Source organism: Passer montanus, unplaced genomic scaffold, assembly GCF_014805655.1.
Source record: "Passer montanus isolate IOZ18808 unplaced genomic scaffold, ASM1480565v1 scaffold11, whole genome shotgun sequence".
Lineage (NCBI taxonomy): Eukaryota > Metazoa > Chordata > Aves > Passeriformes > Passeridae > Passer > Passer montanus.
The window spans coordinates 7,920,050-7,941,883 of record NW_024357613.1 but is presented as its reverse complement, the minus strand read 5'-3'; the positions used below and the strand labels follow the sequence as shown (position 1 = coordinate 7,941,883).

Below are 21,834 nucleotides of genomic sequence, written 5' to 3'. Positions count from 1 at the left end.
TTAATGTGAAGTTTTGTGAATCAACATCTTTTTATGGTTACTGACAAGTAAAATGAAGTTTTGCAATGTAACTAATAGCTACTTATGTGAAATTAGATTAAAATCTGTTTTTAAATACTCAGGGTTTGGCTATGTGGTTTGATGAATTAAAATTAATTATTTGAAATATATCTTTGATAAGCAACATTGTTTGAAGTAATATGGTAATGGATAAATCAGTGGCTTTCCCAAAACAAAGTAAAAATTTAAAGGAGAAGTTAGAGGGCTTTTCATACATTGGAGGACTTTAAGGCAGAGCAGTACTTAACTAATGCAGTGCCATTCTGTGAAGTTTAGCGTTAAAAAGAAGATCAGCAACTTTATTCGTGATGAACTAGGAGAAAGTTGCCTGAAGAGGTCCCAGTGTAAAGGACTCCACAGCTCCCAAAATCAGCCTCCTGTCTCCATGAGTGTCTCTGAAGCAGCAGGGGCCATTGTGAGGAGAGCTGCTTGAAGACATCCCCAAGGGTTCTTGGCTCTCCCACCTCCCTCCAAACGTGGATCATCACAAGAGCAGAGATTGCATCTGCCTGCAGTGGAGGTTTATGTATGTTGGCTGCCTGGATCTCCATGGACAGTTTGAAAGATATTTAGCTCAAATTTTATGTTGCAGCTTTTCACAGTTAAGCTATTTTCTTTATGTGGGATATAAGGCACCAAATTTCTCTGTAATTTTCCACCCTGTCTTTTAAAGGCATTCTGATCCTGGCCATGTTTGCAAGAGAACATTTCTTCTGTCTACAAAAGCATCTTATGGTATCTTTTGAATCTTGTATTAAACTGAACTCTTGTGAAGTCGTAGTTGCCTGTGTTTCACTTTGATTTTTCTCACTTTTTTGTGTCAGTCTTGCCAAATATCTGAGGAGGGCAGAGTCTCACCTCTCCCACCACAGCACAGTGTGTTACCTAGAACTGTGGAGGCAGTCAAGTGGGTTTTTTTCTGACTTTTACATAGGTAATAGAACCCTTGCTTTCCTCTAAACCAAGGCTGGGGCTCAGGGGATGGGAGTGGGATAGTTTAGTAACTCCTGCCTAAGAACTAATTGCTGTAGTAAAGAGTACAAGCTTTTAATGCAATGCTATTTTATTTTTGTATTAAGAACACATTTAAAATCAGATTTTTTAAATAATTTAATTTGTGACCTAACAGAAATAATGTCATGTTCTGTAAGTGAGTTCACACTGAAGTTGATTGTAACTCTGTTCTTATTTACTTAGAGCAAATGGGAAAATTGTTGATGAAACCACCAAGGTGGCAATTATTTTATATAAGTTTGAATTATGTAGAAAACCTGCTTGTTTTCAGTCATTATTAATAGATTGTAATTTCCATTATGAATATACATTTTTTACTAGTTTGCAAGACAAAGGAAGCATAATTAGGATGGAAGAAATGTGTCTTAGGTACCCAGTATAAAATACAGAGCCTGTTTATGCAACAGAATAAGTTTTGTGATGATCTGGATTATGGTTTGGGCAACTCTGTAAAATCAGATATGTGAGCTAGAAAAAAAAAGCTTGTTACTTCAAGGAGAGGAAACAGTAAATTTTGGAACATTTAAGTTATTTTCAGAAAGTAGATTGAATATGAATTTTATTTTGATCTCCTACCCCCTTCCCCCCTTAATCTAATCCATATTCTGGTGGCTTGTTTTTTCAGGAATTAATCAGAAATATGTTCTTGCCTTCAGTTCGTTTCTAAATGACACAGGAAAAACAAACAAACCCCCCAAATAAGCCCACCAAAAGGATGAGAAAAGGTCTAACTGGAATTTTTTCAATGCCTCATGCATTCTGTGTAAACTAGGAACATGGTATTGGCTCCTCAAGATTAATTTAAATGAACGAGACTTTTTCTGGAAAAGGAAACATGCATTCTACCAATAAATACTTTTGGATACTAAACTACTTTGTCTAATATTTACAAACCAGTGTTATATTTGATTAAATAAAGGAAAAAATAGTGTCTGCTTAAATGCGCTTTTTTTTGTGATCTTTGAACAAATAATTCCTGAACTCCACTGGTAATTTAGATTAAAGAAGTGGCATAGCCTAACTGTGCAATGGATGTGGCAGAGTGACACTTCATTCCAAGATTTCCTGAGAGTGCACAAAACCTACTGTTTATTTTGCTGTGTCATAAGACTGTGACAAAAATATATACAGAAAGACTGACATTTCATCAGACAAACAGAGCAAACACTGTTTGGAAGTATTACTTTGTCATAATCATTTGCATGGACTGTGTGATTTCTTTTGAATTGCTTACCCTTGAAATCCTTAGATACACTGTGTTTACATAAGGAAACTACTGTTGAGGATTTTTCTTTATTTCATTTAGGAATGGTGCACCATTCCCTACCGAAATAATACGTTCTTCCAGTGCTAGCTAGATCATTACTAGTTTTATTCATTTGCAAATTATTAATTTTAGCACTTTTCTAGGATGTGAAAAAACTAATGGAGCAATAAGAAAATAAATGTTAGTTGTGAAATACTGTAGTATTGGGAATTAGTGTTCATCACTAATCATAAAGAGTGAAATAATATATTATTTTTAAAAAATGCTTTTTGTCAATTTTAGCATGTATCTCAAACCTGGGATATAATGGGAATTTTCTGTCTGGCCTATATTTTTCCTGTTGATTTCCAGCATTAAGGAGTATTTCACTATAACAGAAGGATTTAGGTGGATTTAAAGTTTTCCATTTAAACCAAAAGTCTTATCCTTAAGTTTATAAACTAATCTTTTAAACCGATTTGATTACTTAAAGTAGTTAAATAGAAAGACAATAGTATGTCTTAAACATTCTAATGCAAAGAATTTCCTTAGGTACCAATCACAGTTTATATAATGGAGATATATCCAGCTGTCTGAAATAGAAATAAACTCTTGGTGCAAATTATTTTAGAACTGTTCTGGCACAGCATATCTATGCAACAGGTGGAAGCACCTCCTTAATTTTTTTTTTTCAGTAAGGATAGATAATGCTTTCAAATTTCCCACTATTAAAGATGTTAATTCTGGCTTAATTCTATATGGCTAAATAAAATTAGTGCAGGATTGATTTAATGATTTACACACTGTACTCTTGTGTACATTTAAGTGAGGCATGCAGTGCTGGAGCTTTGGAAGAGAAAGGAGGAGTACTGAAGTTTAGGGAAGTTGATTTGTTAGGGTAAAACCACTAAATGCAGCATGGGGCTGTTTGAATATTTTGTTAATTCTTTGATGTATATGCCTTAATTATTGTAGAAGGAATGCTTTTCCCTGCAGGTCTTCATCCTTCCTCTGTTTGCTCTCACTGCTGCTTGTGGTTTTGTTTTTTTGGTTTTTTTTTTTTCCTGTGTGTGGGCCAGAGAGCTTGGCCCTCTTAAAGGTTGAATTTTTCTCTACCATTTTCTGGATGGTGTAGGATTTCCAAAGGGCAGACATCAGTATTGATGTATGGGTGTATACAAGAGCAGGTACATTGATCAGAAGTGTTTTTGCTTTCCTAGTTGACCATACCAACTTAATATGCTGTGTTTTTCTGTCTCTTGAAGGATAAGGTGAATTGTCTTAATAGAACTAGAATGGTGGTCATAGATGAAGAGAGTGAGATGTTCTGAAACCACCATTGGAAGCACTGCGCACCCATTTGTTTAATATCCCACTGAATCATCAGCCTAAGTTCTCTATGACCTCACCCATCTGCTCAGAATTGCAGTCTTTTTGGAAAAGAGAGGAAAATACAGAAATCTTTCCATTATTCAGATTTTGCTGAATTGTATTACTTCAATGTTACTGAGTTACATTAAACAAGCCACACGGTTTAAATAAGCAGTCAAAGTAGTGTACTTTTCTTTTTTGAGTATTCAGTTAAAACCTATTTTTTCTTTTATACTTCTTACATGAAATTGAAATGTCTTGTCACCTCTGCTGGCTGTTAACACCAGTTAAAAATGTGCTGTACAACCCTGTTTTCAATAACTTAGGTCTTTGTACACTTCAGCTGCTCTGTGTTTATTTATATGGTCACTTTAGTATTTTGCCTTTTGAAAAAAGAGCTGTTGTGTGTTTATAAAAATGATTGTACTATACTGCTTCTATTTGTCAGAATGATTATAGCATCATAGAGTCATTTAGGTTAGAAAAGACCCTTTGGATCATTGAACATAAAAACGGTGTGTTATTCAGTGAAGTAAGCAAATACTAATACATGCCTTTGGCTTACTCTTCATATTGAAGGAATTTTGGTACAGTTACTTCCCTCCTCGCCATTCTTCAGCTTTTTTGAAATTCTGTGTGTTCCTGAGTTTGTGGAAAGCATTCCTCAAGGGCAGCAGGGGCAGGACGTTCAGATGGCAGGGTGTGAATCTCTAGAAAAGACTAGAGGAAAGGCCACTTTCCTTACAGAAAGACTGTACTCAAATCTAGACAGTGAAAGTTGCTTTTGAATTGCACATCCTGAAAGTATTGATCTTTAAGGCTGAGGCTGTGTATGCTTTGAATTTTAATGTTCCTTTCCATTTTCTTTTCTAGCTGGAACACTCACAGCTTTCCCTAGAGGATTATAAGTTTGATATTCAGAAGACTGAAGGATGCCATCTGAAAGGTGCCTGAGGTATAGTACTTGGTAGTGTGTAGGAAGTTATTAACATTTGGGATGGTGTTTACTGAAGATTCAGTTAAGAAAGTAGAAAAAAGTAAAACTAATAGTTTTGTTCATTAGATAGGAATTCACATTATTAAATACATATCCATGTTATAATCTGCAAAATATTACCTTGTTGCTTCTTATCTCAGGCAAAGAAAACTGAGCCTGGGATTGATTGGAAGCTCACAGTCTCTTCATACCTTACCTTATTTATGCCTTAGTCTATACTCGGAAATTTTGATTGTGGAAGCAACTGGCACTTTTTGCATCTGGAATGGTGCCTGGTGATAGTTTTGGGTCTGTGCAGGGTTCCACTGTCTGGGACACATTACTTTTCCAGTTTTTTGAAATGTCTTGCAAGATTCTCTCCAAATTAATCTGTCTGCCTTCCCTTCTGTCTCCTTCCCAGTGTAGCCTTTCTCATTTGTTTGTACCACCCATTCTTGCAACAGAGAATTTGTCATTTATAATTTAATTACTTTCTGGGAGCAGAACATGGTTCTTTCAGACAGAACACTCTGCAGAATTTATTAACTGAATTGGTTTTCTGCAGAACTTTGCAGTAGTGTGATATGCTAGTGCTTCTGTTTTACAGAGTAGTTAACACTGATCTGGGAGCTCTGAAATCTCCCTGATATGACTGGGACACCTTATCATATCAGTTCTGTTCCCCCTTCCCTGCCATGCTTCTGCAGCAGAAGAGGATCAGAACTTGTTTGTTTTTATAGCTATTGAATTTATCAACTGGCAATACCACTGCTAATAATCAGTCATGTTATGTTGAATTAATGTATGTATTTTCACTCATAAATTCCAGTTAAATTTCCTTTTATGTGTATGCATTCTTCATATGTTACTAGCACAAGGGTTACAGGCAACTGATTTTTCACTTTGGTCACTGAATTGAAAAATGGATTATGATAGAACTCAGTTTAAAATTCCAGATATGTTCTCTATTGAATGAAATAGTCCTCTGGATGATGGTGAAAAAAGCAAGAGGAGTGAAGTTCTTGATTTACAGCACCGGGAGGGAGGCTAATAAAAATAGAAGTAAAGAGAAACCATCTCAGGGTATCATTAATGTATTATACTTGCCTTAGTTTTAGTCACTTTGCTATAGAAATTACAGAAGAGAAATAACTGTTAAAAATTGTGTTTAGCAAGTTAGATTTCTTGATAATGTCATTTAGAATATGAGTTGGTTCCACAAACAGAACAGCTAAGAAAAAACAGTAATTTGAATGAGTCCTTTCGAAATGTATTTAGGGCATGTCCATATGTGAAACCTGAACTGTCAGAGAGGCAGTAAAGTTCAGATACACTTTGTTCCTGAGTTATTTCTCTTTGGCCAGCCTTCTTCTAGAAGTAGTGTTTTAGTTGTTGTCTTTCTAAAAGAGTAGGTTAGATTAGAGCAAACAGTCTGCAGGGCAGGTCTGCAGTAGTTTACAGGTGTGCAAGGTGCAGGAGTAGGATGGGCAGAGAAAGGAGAGTATCAGAGCCACACAGCTGCTGCATAGTACATGTATGCAGTGAATGACATGATTGTGCTGGAGAGATGATGGGTTATTCACCCCTTTAAAAAAAATCTTCACTTTGATTGAGATGACTTTCTGTAAAGTCACCTTCTATAAACACATATGTGGATTCTCTGGCAATTTAAATTGGTAGTCTCACGGAGCTCGAATCAATTGCATTGTTTTGTACCAAAGAGGATTTGCTGATATGTTTTGATTTGTTTCCATTTGCATCAACAGTTATCTTCTCTTCCTTCTGCTACAGAGAAAGGAAGCTGCAGCCAGGCAGTCCTAGTCTGGATTATATGCAAATCTATTCATACATGGAAATATTCAGAGGTGGTGAGAAGGCACTGGCATTTAAAAATTGAGCAAACATCCTCTCCCTTCCCCCAACACAAAACAGACAATCAAAAAAAAACCCCATTACAACACTTCATAAATATGAATAGCCTGAAGTGGTCTGAAAACATTCAGTAACTCAGCATCAGATTTAAACAGGCCACCTGAGATCATGAGGTATCATACCTTATAGTAGAATTTCTTGCATACATACATATGTCCTCCTTTTCACCAGTGCTTCAGTTTGAACCACTTAAAGTTTTCTGGTGGTCCGTTGACTTGAGCCGTCTATTGTTCTCATTAATCCTAAAATTAATTCTGTGAGTTCGGCTGACTTTTGGTACAGGAAGTGAGAAATCAGAACCATTGAGGTTTTTAAATTTGAGTATATAATCAGTTTTCATAATGCTTTGTTATATTGAGCTTTTCTTCTGATGTCTATGCTGTGTAAAGATTTTTGCCTGACAGGGTTCATGACTTTTTTGCTTTCCAAGAATTATCAAACTGTCTTGTCTTAGAAAAAGTTGTTCTGTATTCCTGACAGCATGTGTTTGTTTTTTGCTTTATTTTTTGTTTGTTTTTGACAGATTTTTTCCCCTTTCCCCTCTCAGTGTTCAGGAAATGCTGACAGGTCAGAGGCTTTGTCAGTCCAGCTCCCACAATGATGCTGTCCTGGCAGCTCTGAACCAACAAAGAAGTGATGGCATTCTTTGTGATATTACCCTTATTGCTGAAGAGCAGAAATTCCATGCACATAAAGCAGTCCTGGCAGCCTGCAGTGACTACTTCCGAGTAAGTATTTGTATAATAGTATTAAAAATTGTCATTGTGGAGGATAGAGATGATTATAGATATCATATTGAACAAGATTTAAATTTGAACCTTTGGAAAATGCAGAATTATTGCACACTCTGTAGAGTATACAACTTTAAATATAGGAAAGAAATATTAAGAACATAAATCAGATTTTTAAAATAATTATTTGTGGTAACTTCTCCTCCCTCTGCCCCCAACAGAGATAGGCAGTACACATCTTTCTATGAATTTAATGCCCCAGTAAAGTGAGAAAGTAGAAGGTATTTTAGTATGTAGAAATTTTTGTAGAACATATGAGAGTTGTGATTAAAGGATGGTGAAGAAGGGGCTGAGGGAAGACCTCACTGTGGTCTTCAACATCGTCACGAGGGGAAGCGAAGGGGCAGGCACTGATGCCCTCTCTGATGAGCAGTGATGGGACTCGGGGAAGCTGCATGAAGCTGAGTGGGGACATTTAGGTTGGATATCAGGAAAAGCTTTTCACCCAGAGAGTGTTTGAGCCCTGGAACTGGCTCCCCAGGGGAATGGTCACAACACCACACCTGACAGAGTTCAAGAAGCATTTGGACAATACCCTTGGGCACGTGGTGTGACTCTTGGGGTGTCCTGTGCAGGGCCAGGAGTTGGACTTGATGGTCCTGATGGCCCCCTTCCAAGTGAGCGTGTCTGTGATTCTTTGATTAGAGTCTGGAAGAATGGAGAGAGGGAGTTTAAATTTAATCTTTACTGTGAGGCTGATGAGGCACTGGAACATGTTGCCCCAAGAACTTGTGGCTGCCCCATCCCTGGAAGTTTTCAAGGCAGGGTGGGTGGGGCTCTGCGCAACCTGGTCTAGTGGGAGGTGTCCATGGTAGCGGGTTTGAAACTAGGTGGTCTTTACCCTTTCAACCCAAGCCAGTCTATGATATAATGATAAATGCAATTTATTTCAGCTTGAGTTTAGATTTTTGTCAGATGTAAATGGTTGCTCTCAAAGAGGGAGCCATAGTAATTTCTTAAATGTGGTAAAACTTATTTTCAGAAACAACTGTTTCCAAGATGTAAAATAAAATATTCCCTGGGAAATCTGATTCAGACAATTCCAGTCTAATTCCAGTCTAGAACTGGCATAACTGAAAAATCGTGTTTGCTCATAAGAAAAGTATCCTTTATATGAGGCAATTCTACTAACCTTAATTACAATGTGCCCACTCAAAATGTTGGACCATCTATAGCTGTGTAGTTAACTGGTATTTTTCAGTGTGAGTCATTCTGTTGTTAATCAGATACTAAAATTAAAATTAATTTAAGGGTCTATTTTCTCTAACAAAGTAAATTTATTAAATATTTTGTCTACACAGTAATTGTGGCATGATGAACTTCTTTATGGGGATCTTTTTGTCTTGTTACAATAGTAATACAGTGTATGACAACTTCTCTATCTCTGATTACCTGAGCAGGGTTTTTGTCTTCCTGTCAGCTCTCTCTTGACTTTTGGTTAGAATTTCAACTTAATTTATTCTGTGTATTTAAGAAATGTTATTAACCTTGATGTGACTTTTGCTGTGATGGTGTTGAGCCAATTGATTGCTCATTTTTTGAGTTTATCTGGGTTCTGCTACAGCATAGTTTGTACTGCCACGGTTGCTGATGCTGCTTCATCATGATGCCCAGGCCCTGCTGTAGCAGAGATTGCTTTACATTTTTATTTCTTTCACCCCAGTGCACAGAGAGGGATTCTGGACTTTTCTACTTGTAGCAACTGACAATGATAGATATAGTGCCTGTTGTTCTGGTTTGGTTGAAATATTTTCCTAAGAGTGCCATATCATCTGCACCTGTGACACTCTTTCCAGAGCTTATTGTGCCCTGTGTGTAGAAACATCATGGAGTGGGCACCTATGCTCAGTGTTCCAACAGTGAGGTAGGAACATCTTCTACTTTGGTCACTTATTGATTGATGTTGAGATCTGGGGCACTGTGATTTATCCTGTTATTTCCAGTTGAGTTACTTGGTATTGACTGGACAGTAATTGCAAATTAAAATCTTAATGCCCTTTATTGCTACATAAATATTTTTTATTTAAAAAATGTTAAGAGAATGCTTTATGTAACATTGAGTAATTTGGTCTGCCTCTAAACTCTTATGGTTTGGTAGGATGTATCCTTCAGACTTTAGATATTAGCTATAAATATGAAACCTGTGCTTTCTGAAATCAGGAAAACAGGTTTTTTATTAATAGACAAAAATCTTTTTTTAGAATATTGTAAGTAAGATCTATATTCTGGAGGAGGATGGCAAGAAAGTTACACTACGTTCCTAATTCTAATAATTTTGGAAAAGCAAGAGACAATTAAAAAGTAATAATGTTTTGAGAGAGATTATTGATCTTTTTATATCTAGGGAGATTTTACCTAATTTGAGCTACTTGGGTATTCTTTTTATAAGACTTAGAAGAATGAATCAAGCTTAATTTTAGAGTTGGTAAGAAGAAAGAAGTGTCGCCAGACGATGATAAAGGAGAACAGCAGATTTATTCAGAATGACATGAGTGATGGTCTGGAAGTGCTGGATCTGTCTCAAGTGGCCATAAAGGCCAGAGTCACATACTTCAAACTCAGCTGTTGTTATTATTATATTATTTTTACCTTTATTTTTTTTTTTCTGAAGGAATTCTTAGACAAAACTTTCAGATTTTCTAACTCTAAAGTAATTTATGAAGAACTCATTGCCATGTGAAACTTACCAGGATGGACCTGCTGCCAGCCAAGACTGAACCAAGCAGGGGATGATAGTAGCACCTCTGTAATCTGTTAAGAAGGAGGGAAAAAGTTACTGTACAGATGTAATTGTGGCCAGAGAAGAGCAGGGTGAGAATATGGGAGCGGGACAACTGTACAGACACCAAGGTCAGTGCAGAAGGAGAGACAGGAGGTGCTCCAGGTGCTGGAGCTGATGTTCCCCTGCAGCCCATGGTGAAGACCACGGTGAGGCAGCTGTGCCCCTGCAGCCCATGGAGGTCCACAAGGATGCAGAGATCCACTTGCAGCCCTTGGGACATACCCTAGCCAGAGCAGGTTGCCTGAAAGAGGTCTGTGGAACCCTGGGAAACCTGTGCTGGAACCGGATCCTGACAGGGACCTGCAGACCCGTGGAGAGAGAGGCCCATGGTGGAGGAGGTTTCCTGGCAGGACGTGTGACCCTGTGGGGAATCCAGGCTGGAGCAGCCTGTCCTTGAAGGACTGCACCCCATGGAAGAGTGACCCACATTGCAGCAGTTTGAGGGGAGCTGTTGCCTGTGGAATGGACTCAGACTGGAGAAGTTCATGGAGAGCTGTCTCCCCTTGGAGGGACCCCGCGGTGCAGCAGGGGAAGGACTCCTCTCCCTGAGCAGTGGGAGAAACTGCTGGGGATGAACTGACCATAACCCCCATTCCCTGCCTCCATGCACTGCTGGGGGAGGAGGGAGAGCTGAGAGGGAGAAGAGGTGCAGGGAAGTGGTTTTTAAGGTTTATTTTACTTCTCACTATCCTGTTCTGATTTTGTTAGTAATGAATTCTGTTAACATGCCCAGTTCAGGTCCGTTTTGCCCATGACGGTATTTGCTGAGTGATCTCTCCTGTTCTTTACCTCAACTCATGAACTCTTAATTTTATTTTCTTTCCCCTGTCCCTTTGGGGAGGGGACTGAGAAAGCAGCTTTGTTGGGTGCCTGGCATCCAGCCAGCATCAGTCCACTATAATCTTTTTGCCAGGTCTCCAAAAATATCTTCAGTTCCATGCAGGGCTCTATCAGAGTAAATAGATTGTTTTTCCTTTCTTGCCACTATTGTAAAACAGCTTCTACAAGAGACTGGATGTTTGCTTTCCATGGAGGGTTTGTATAGTTTTCTGCAGTTTTGTTCTGTGTCTATTTTGATTAAATTGTAGTGTTGTCTTGAGCAGTATATTTTCTTAGAAATTGATACTTATGTCTTTCTTTTACTGGAAAGAAAAGTTTGTTAATGCTTTAGAAGGATAACTAAATTTGTGTCATTTTACAAACTGGGGCAATTAGAGCCACTTGTGTGAGGAAGAATGGACAGAGAAGGCCGGAATTTTCCTTACCAAATTTTCTTTGGGATGATAGTTTGGAGTGAAATCTTTTGCTTTCCTAAGACAAGCCAGAGACCTGAGCTTTAGTAAAATACCTAAAGGCCAGCCTTCTAGGGTACCAGCAGGCCTTCCATTCTTCCTGTTGGTATAGGTAGTCTCACAGTTGCAGCTGTGCAGAAACATTGCAGTTTAAATCCTGAGAGTAACTCCTGGTTTGGAAGTTTGTTACATTTGAACACCAACATTTTGTGAGTTTTCTCTTTATGAAAAAAATCCCTTAGGGAATTGGATACAAAGACTCTGTACATGGAGTTAAACTGCAAGATTAGACACTTGAAAATTAGGAGTTTTAATTTATTTTCTGCTCCTGAAGTACCTCTTCTTTCAAGATGTCCTAAGGAATATAGTAGTTATCTCCATACTCTATAATACTACTATAAATAATAGTAAATATCTATTTTATGTGTTCTTTTTAAAGTAAGAAACATAATTTTATACAAACTTTTCCATATTGACATGCTGTGATTTGCCATTTGTCTCAATCTATTGCACTGAGACAAGGCAGTTGAGTTAATATGTGTAACTGTGATAGCTCTAGCAAGCTAAGTCATTTCCAATTAAAAGATTCCTCTGCTTTTTTCCCCTCTGGGAGCAAAATGAAATGTTACTGCATGACTTCATTAGTAGGCATTTACAGTGTTGGCAGGTGATTACATAACCTCAAGATTTTCTTCTACAAAATGCATTGGTTTTCCAGTCAGAAAAACTCTTCTTCTTCCCTACTTTTCATTTGAGTGGGTTTTTAGTTGCAGGACTTTGATCTTTCTCAAAAAGATGCAGATTTTACATCTAATTTATATGAACAATTACATCAATTATCTGGAATAGATTTTAAAATGTCAATAGTATTCTGATTCTTTTTACACAAGGAGCATGCCCAATTCTTAGAAGAATTTTTCCTATCTGAAATGAACTAGTGATAATAATTTTGCACACAGACTTTGTACTCCCAACTGCCACAGCTGATTCTTAAGCAGTTTCTTCTTGGGGGTTTTCTGTGCTCTCTTTCCTGCCCGTTGTCAGATAGTTTCCTCCTTTGTCCACAACATTTCTGATTGTTCATATTTTACAGTATATTGCATTGTTTCATGATACGGTTAGGGAATTAATTTTTATAGACCAATCCGTGAGGATTGAAAAGGTGATTGATGCAAATAGCTTTTGAAGTCTTGTTATATTAATAATAAAGGGGAAAAAGCTCTCCCTGATATGTCTTAGAGATAGATCTAAAGGCCTAGTTCTGAGAAATCAGGGTTACCTGCTGCTTTTGCAGTATAATGTGATTTTGTCTTTCAGTATATTACAATTGCTATGTGTCAACTAAAAAAACCAGTATCTTCCTTTCTATCATACCCTGAAAGTGATGCTACTTAGAAATTGTCTTTCCATGTAACCTTTAAAAATGTAAGCTCTTCCCACTGGGCCAAATCAGCTCTGTTCTTCCAAACAAACAGTAGTTCTACTTGCAGTCCTTCCCTAGCCCCAAGCCACATGTGGATAGGTATGGCTGCTTCTGAACTTCCTTCCTGGAAAACAGGATAAGGAGCAATGGCCATAAATTTAAATAAGAGAAGTTCCACCACAACCTGAGGAAAACTTTACATTGGGGGTAGCATAGCACTGGAATGGGCTGTCCAGGGAGGTCTTGGATCTGCCTGGTTTTGTCAACATGTTACTTGTATGCCACCTGTTGAGAGTGAGAACTCAGGGCCGAGTGCTTCTCATTAGAAAGAAAGGAACTTGTCTAAAATAGGAGGAGGCCTGGAAAGAAAGGAGTTAAATTACTAGGCTATTATAAAGGTTTAAATACAAATTAGAATGTTACTACTGATTATTCAGTAATCCAGTTACAGTTGAGTGTCAAGAAAGCTGCATATTCCTTCACTTCTCAAAATTTTGGTTGATATAGGCATTTCAATGTAGATAGATAGAAGGTAGGAGAATAGAGATAGTGGTGAAGGTAATCTGGCCCCTAAGGAGTTACAGCTGTGCTAATTATCAAGAATGAAGAACAAGCCTGCCCTTAATAGGCCACAGCTGGATCCAATTAGGAGGGGTATTATAAAAGAGCAAGTTGGCTGGTCAGAGGGAGATGTAAGATGGAGTTTGTTGCCTGTGCAGATGAGGAGTCTGTGCTGTGAGGAGCTGCCCATGAAAAATCACCAAGAAGGTATGAAAGCTTTGCAAAAATTGGTGACCCCGACAAGATCAAGGACCCAGGATAGTGTAGGCATAGATGTAAAGATTTTGATGATAAGTACTCTGTGAATTTAGAGAATAAATCAAATCTATACTGTGAAAAAGCAAAACTGAATTAGAATTTAGAGACATATACTTTCACTGTGACACAGAAGTCTAAATACAGGGGTTTTTGGTGATGAACCTTAAGTTGATATTCTAGATTCTGAAAAACAAAACAAAATCAGACCTTACAAACATATGTTCTTACTGTAATATGTTTCCTGAACATTCATAGAACTGTCAGTCCTAAATAATACATGTGAATGTTATAATCTCAATTTACTTGAACATAACTTTTTAGAGATACTGCAACTTTGTAATTAAAAGAAAAGAGGGAATTGTAGATACATAGATAGAAGGTAGGAGAATAGAGATAGTGGTGAAGGTAATCTGGCCCCTAAGGAGTTACAGCTGTGCTAATTATCAAGCATGAAGAACAAGCCTGCCCTTAATAGGCCACAGCTGGATCCAATTAGGAGGGGTATTATAAAAGAGCAGGTTGGCTGGTCAGAGGGAGATGTAAGATGGAGTTTGTTGGCTGTGCAGGGGAGGAGTCAGTGCTGTGAGGAGCTGCCCATGAAAAATCACCAAGAAGGTATGAAAGCTTTGCAACAAAATAACAACACTTCAATTATTTTACTAAATTAAATCAAAGCATTGGAAGTAATGTAGCATGGACAGATGAGGTGTCCTTTATAATGTTCATCTAACCAAGTCTTTTACTTCTGGAGTATATACAAAAATGGTTTGCAAACTTTTTAAAACTTTCTAAATAAGTACTTTAATATTCTTTCTAAATGAAAAAGAAGGAAATGGATCTGGGTGATTTTATTTTGTTCATCCTTATCTTTGTATTTAATGACTTTTTATTCTGAAGCAATTTTTCTTTGCTGCAGATAGAATTCCCAAAGCTCAGCAATGTTGGTGCTAACAAAAACATCTACAAGAATCTTCTTTTTTCTGAATGCTGTGTTCAAATTCCCAACAGTTGTTATTCTGTCTGCATAAATATGTTTCTGTGCAATTCTCATAGTTCATGAATTAATTGCAGTTCTGTCAGTGTTGGATAGTAGACAATATGCTGTGGTATTATCTTGAGTTTTTTTCTTTTCCTTTTTTGAAGTGCCTGTATGGCAAGTGTGTGCACCATGGCTGTGTATGGCAAAATTGACTCTGCAGTTAGTGAGATGGGCCATTGCAGGTTGTGGCTCACTGTCCCAGATCAGTGTGATAACAACATGTGGTGTTTGGCTACTGAGCTGATGCATTCTCTGAGTTTAAAACCAGGAGAGAAAGGAGTCGTTACAGCCGTGTTCCTCTGGTGGTCCATTTTCTTTACTATCTTCTTTGCTTGCTTCAGGCTACCTCAGTTCAATTTTGCAGTGCTGCCATAACAAGTATTCTGAATTTGGGCTGGGCTCAGCAGCATTTCTATGTGGCTTAATGTTTGCCCATGAAAACCAATTTATTGGGGCAGGTCTGTGGCTGAGATGCATTTTGTACCTGTTTTCTTCTCAGTCTCTATAGTCTGGTGAGGAAATCCTGTGTTACAGAACATTGTTGGATGCAGTAAATGCTCTTGTATATCTTGTAGTCTCTGTCAGTATCTTCCTACACAGCCTCGGGAAAAATAACATTATTCTGTGGGTGTAGTGAAGCTGAAAATACCCGAGGGAATTATTTGGGCAGCATATCTATTTAAGCTTCAGTGACTAGGACCCACATACCATTTTGATAACATGAGAAGTATCCAACAAAAATTCAGTGACTAGGACCCACATACCATTTTGGTAACCAACAAAAGAGACAGAGGTGTTAGAATTTAACATTCTTGAAATTGCTATTTTTCTTTTGGATACCCCCTCAGGGAGTGTTCCAATCTCCTTTGTTTGTATAAGAACCTATTACAATGCAATTCTGGCTTTTGTGTTTCACAACATACTTGTTTGAAGTTTAGAGGAGATACCTTTATTTTAATAATTTCTTCAGTTACTTCATTGTCAACAGTGTCATTATTTTACATCCTTTTAACACCTTCATTTTAGTAGACTGAAATATAATGTTGGCTAATTGAATTCATGTCACTGTAGGCAGTGAATCTTGTGAAAGGTTGGATTTAAGCAGTGGAACGTTTGCATTTGACTGTCCTGAACAGCTTTGTAAAGTGCTGCTGGTTGTTTATCTTTGGCAAGAGTTAGTTGGCTTGAGTCAGCTGGTTTGCAAACTTCAGACATCAAAAACTTCTCTAAATCCCAAGGCTCTTGCTGAATGACCTTATGTGTGAGTGATGAATAGATCAAGTTGCCTCTCAATCTGCTACCAGATAGGTAATACCTCAAAGGAGAGAGATGCTCTTAGCAGCCTTAGGTGAGAGCACAAGAACAGCTATACTGAGTTGAGTTGAATCATTGGCTCCTTGCTTTAGCAGCAGCTGTTTGTGATGTCTGATGAAAAAGAATAAATCCAGGGGAAGTGTATGTGGTGTGTTCCAGAGAATTCCCCAGCTGTTTTCATCTCAGGGACTTTTCAGAGCAGGGTGTGATTCCTGTCTATTCAGCAATCCTTAATAGGTCTAGCAGCAGCTGTTTGTGATGTCTGATGAAAAAGAATAAAAGGGTAAGTGTATGTGGTGTGTCCCAGAGAATTCCCCAGCTGTTTTCATCTCAGGGACTTTTCAGAGCAGGGTGTGATTCCTGTCTATTCAGCAATCCTTAATAGGTCTATCTTCTGTGCTTTTATCTTCTTTCCCATTGGACCTGTGTAAGATTTCTCATCCACTTTACAGGGTGGCCAAGTGCCTGTTGTGTGAAGATGTACTTTTATTTATATTCAATCTGATTTCTGCCAGCTCAGGGACTTTTCAGAGCAGGGTGTGATTCCTGTCTATTCAGCAATCATTAATAGATCTTCTGTGCTTTTATCTTCTTTCCCATTTGACCTGTGTAAGATTTCTCATGCACCTTACAAGGTGGCCAACTGCCTGTTGTGTGAAGATGTACTTTTATTTATAGTCAATCTGATTTCTGCCAGTTTAATTTGTTTCCTTCTAGTTCTTCTACTGGAAAAGATAACCATTGGTTCCTCTCATGTCACTCAATCATCTCTTTTCCAGGCTGGAAACTTTTGTCTTAATCAGATCCTATTTAAATGGAAGCTGTGCAGGATGCTTGAGGAAGCTTCTTGCCCTTCTCCAAGATTTTGACAGCTCTGGTATATGTTTTGTGAGCTGAGGGTAAGGGAATTGCATGCAGAAGGCAAGGTGTAAATTTTTGTATGAGCATAGGATTGATTTCTGTTGTTGTCTCTTGCAAAAAAAAAAATAATTCTAAACTTTGATTACCTTTTAAAATTTTTTTTAAAAAATTTTTATTGCTGAGGACTGGGATGATTTTTTTATTGAACTCATATGTTCATTTTTGTAATTGCCATTTTAGAAGCCAGCTGCTTATTCCATGCAATCCTTTTACAGTTTATCACATTATCCATGCCTTTAGTACTTTGCATAGCTTTGCCTCAATGGACTTTCTACCTGCATCACTCTTACCCTTTTCCAGAACTGCTCTGCAGATGTTAAACATGAGTTGCTCCACAGGAGTCATCACTCCCTGTGAAAACTGTCCCATCTTTCCTTATTCACTGTTTTATGTATTCAGTCACTTACCCAAGCAAAGATTTCTCCTCTTTTCTCTCTTGCCTAGTTTGCCTTCCAGGCATTTAAAGGCCTCTGTCAAAAGCTTTTTGTGAATCCACATTGTGAAAAAGCAATGGTTACAGCCCAGCATAACATACTCTTTGCCATTAGATTATATCCATTACTTCTGTATGTATAGAACACAAGTTTGTGTGTATGTGTGCAAAAAAAATCAAATTACCATCTCCCTAGACATGTGGAACATTCTTAGCTACTGATGAAATAACCTGCCCTTCCAGGGCCACTGCGTGCCAGTTATGCAAATAGGCAACAAATGTACACAAAGCCCATTTTATATAAAAATTAGTAATATTAGGACAACTTATTAAATGTTCATCTGCATTTTCAGGAGCTCTTGTACCTGGCACTTAATAATCTACCTTGTCAGGGTTAGATTTCAGCCAAGAAGGAATAGGTATCAAGCCTGGAGAATTTATAAGAATAATTAAATTAATGTTGTAGTCTGTTAGCTCAGAAGGGGTTTGTTTGTTAGAGTTGAAGGAAAAGCCAAAGGATAAATGAGCATGACCAAGTGCAGGCAACTAAAAATAAAGTGAAGAGATTATTTTATTGAGGCATTTTTTCCAAAGGAAATAGCTGATGGAGGATAGAGCTTAGCTGATGATGAAAACTACTGCGACAAATGACTGCAACATTAACACAAGCTTGGTTAGTCAAGTCATTATTCCTTTATCTTGCAAATTGTTAGCGTTTGTTTACTTTTTTAGGTTTTTATCAGTAGAAGGGTATGAAAGAAACAAAGAAAAATAGTCAGTAAGCTGGTTTATTACTTTATCTTTGTATAAATAGTTTCATAAATACGTTGGTGGGAATTAAGGGTGGTACTTTAGCAAAACTGTACTATATTTTTAATGGAAAATAAGATTTAGAATCATAATGAGAAATAGAATTATTTTAAAGGATATGAAGGTTATCTAGTTCAAACCCTCATAAAATGGGCCAGATAGGGAAGATATGGAGTGCAAACTCTCATAAAATGAACCATTTAAAATTTCAGCATTAGATTTCTCACATAACAAGTGTGCTTTTGCAGTGAGGATGCAGAATAGAAGTAATTGCCATAGTTTACTATTGCTTGGAACATTTGGATGTCAGTGTCTAATGACATTCCCATCCCATTATATAAATGGCTTCTTGAAAAGGTAATTATAATAACAACTAAGATTGTTACTACAGTTCTGTTAGATTAAGCCTTGCTGTACAACTGTGATATTAGAGCCTGCATTCACTAAGGTGGGACACTTGTTCTAATGGTATTGTATGAAGTGTGTTTTTAATTGAAGTCCCTTAACGGTGTCCAAGTTTGGATCATGGTTTTCCCTTGGAGAGGGAAAAAAAAAATCACAAGAAGATTTGCTTTCCTGAATTAAATGTAATGTGGTAGTTAAAATGCTAGTTCAAGAGCTAAGTGACTTTTATTGCAATTTTATTCTGGGCTTGCTTTTGATATCACTTGCTAAAATCATCAAAGGATGTGAACAATAGGCTTATGCATTCACTGGGAAGCATTAAACCAATTTAAGCCAAAATTTGCAAATGTGACTCATGCTTTTCTGTGCTTGACTGGAAAAGCTGGGAAAAAAAATCTGGTTTTAGTTATGCTGCTTTCTTTATTCTCCAAAAGGCAGGCCTGCTTATGGGTGTCTATTGTTAGGACAGACTGTACATTATTATTGGAGTTTTATGCAGTGCTTTGCATGGCAGTGTCCTTGCAATTCTATTTTCTTGTATCTGCCATAAAATAAACAATCTTGATATTCAGGACCACCTGTGGTGACTTATTCAGTTTGAAATATTGGAACTAATAACTGTACTGTATATGTAATAGTTCACAGTTTTGTGTGGTTTTTTATTCTGATACCGAATTGCACATGGAAATTGTAGAATTATTTTGTTTTTATGGCACTAAGATTTTGAATATCTTGATATTCAGGACCACCTGTGGTGACTTATTCAGTTTGAAATATTGGAACTAATAACTGTACTGTATGTGTAATAGTTCACAGTTTTGTGTGTTTTTTTTATTCTGATACTGAATTGCACATGGAAATTGTAAAATTACTTTGTTTTTATGGCACTAAGATTTTGAACACGAGTCTTTTTAGTGATGATGCAGCAACATGTTACAAGTAGCATGCTACAGAGGTCCTTTTTCCATGTGGCTTAAATTGTTTGTGTACCTAAGGCAGGTAGAAAGTCCATTGAGAGCTTTGGGGAAGACACATTGCACTGTTAAACTCTGACTATCACAACATTGAATTATGTATGAATTATGCAGGTTCAGTCAAAGATATAACTTGCTAGCAACACATTTTTGGGGATTTTTTTTTGTTTAATTTGAGTTTTTTGTTTGGTTGGTTTTGTTGTTGTTTTTGGGTGTTTTGGTTTTTGGGTTGTGGGTTTTTTTTAATCTTGAAATTTTTATTTTGACTAGGAATAAAGACCCTGTGCCTTGTTACAACCAAGAAAATTACTTTGTTCCTGATGGCATGTCCAATATACAAACAGGAAAAAAAAATCTCACATCCTTAGCTTCTCTAAACAGTAGAGTAGTTCTATATAGCAATTTTCATTACTTATTTTAAACAATACCAAGAAAGGGATATCTTTTTGTATCCAGAGTGTGATGTAACAAGTGCCTTGTACATGTCCTTGATTTGGTGAGCTCTTTGGTGCCATGTAATTATGTATCACTGTCTGACACTGATGTACTAAAAGAAACACTGAAGGTTCAGTGGAATTTGCTTTACTAATGGTAATACGTGACACTTGAATACTGCACATAAAATTGTATAGTTTGCTGCTCAGTTTTATTTCTTTAGCTATATATTCTCTTAAACTATGAATGATAGCTGACCTTTCCAATTCATGGGATTCATTTTAGTTGCTTGGCAAATGCTTAAAAACCAATATTTAGGTAAATTTCATAGAGTAGATGAATTACTGTAGGCTCAGTTATCAGTGACTGATGTTATGTGACATTTTCTCTGTGAATTTATATAGAACTTTTTTCAGAAGAATTGTGTAATGAGCCTCTTAATCATATTTCATGCAATTGGTATTGATGGATATGTTTTTCAGTGTTCAAGAGACTCCAGAGGACATGGCTGATTGGCTGATGATTGATTTAGGATAGACAGGCTTGAATTGGGAGGGAAACAAAGCTACTTTTAAGAAGAACTAGGCACATTTTTACATGCTGTAAAGCAACATTCACCTATTAATTTGGTTATTTGGATAAGTATACATTGCACATCCAGAGCATAGTTGATATTTGATGTGGGCATGGTCATCTGTCAAAGCAGTATTTTGACTCCTGTTCATAGACTCTGAATGTAGTCTTTTTTGTTGTGATAGGTGAAAACAGCAAAGAAAAAATGACATGGCTTATGTAATAAGGAATAAGAACATGAAGCTAAGGACACCCAAAGGTTATTTCAGGAGTGATAGAACAAAGTAGATGAAATAGATTATTATTTATTTATTTATTTAATGTTACTCTTACATGAACAGGGAATTGCTATTTTTAATACAGACTGCAAAGTGTAATGTTTTGGCCTGAAAAAGTTTATAGCCCAGATGGAAAAAAGTATATCAAGACTGGATACTTAGTAGCCCAAGTGGCAGATAAGCTAAGGTTCCAAATCAGAAAGAATATGCCACTGATCAACAGATCATTGATGCCAGTAAGATTTCTCACAGGCTTAAAGTTACACATGAAATGAAACCAATCTTGAGGTATCACATCATAACTGAGTTTCCTGAGCAGTGTGGGAAATTGATCTGACATCTCTGAAGTGTTGGTTTACTTTCTTCATAGCTTTTCTGATGCCCAAGATGAGAAGTACAATCAGTTTCCCACAAAAAAAGGCTGTGGAAAAGATGAATGTAGAATTAAGTGCATTCCCCATATGATGTGGGAAATTAATTTGAATAAAATACTGCCCTTAATGAAGATGTCTATCTATTTTAAAATAATTTTTAAAAGAACTCAAGTCAGTATTGTTTAATAGTGGAGGCAAAAATTTGAGATGACAAATCAGCTCTTTCAAGAGTAAAACAATACTAGATAGTGTTAATGCCTTAGAAAATTCAATGCAACAAGATGGATAGCTAAGGAAAACCTTGGTGACTTCATTGATCAGTTCTTTAGCAATTAATTTGCTAAGTGGAGGTAATTCTAAAGTATCCTAGGACATTATTATTGTGCAGCTAAGTCTGTGGTTGAACAAGAATTCGTGTAGCTCAGAGCTATGCTTTGGTGGGAAGTTCCAAATGTTTGTTTTATGTTATGGTGTGCTTGGATCTAGGGCTGCTGGTTGTTACCAAAGCAGCGTTTGAGAAATCAGAGGGAGGAAATGTTACTCTTGGAGTTACTGTAGGTTGCTGTAGCAAG

The 21,834-nt window shown here is 37.1% G+C and overlaps 1 protein-coding gene across 6 annotated transcripts in view; it reads left to right on the top strand.

The window, feature by feature from the left end:
- Positions 1-21,834, top strand: part of KLHL32 (kelch like family member 32) — a 124,326-nt gene that overhangs the window by 20,968 nt on the left and 81,524 nt on the right. For 5 of the 6 annotated variants that reach the window (XR_005629732.1, XR_005629734.1, XR_005629733.1 and 2 more), the window contains 2 exons: positions 4,565-4,646; positions 7,147-7,327. Coding sequence is in view for 1 of the 6 variants with exons in the window: in XM_039728647.1 (XP_039584581.1) it covers positions 4,624-4,646; positions 7,147-7,327 (204 nt within the window). In the remaining 5 variants the exon portion in view is untranslated. The remainder of the gene's footprint in view (positions 1-4,564; positions 4,647-7,146; positions 7,328-21,834) is intronic. The other variant, XR_005629735.1, reaches the window with a different exon arrangement.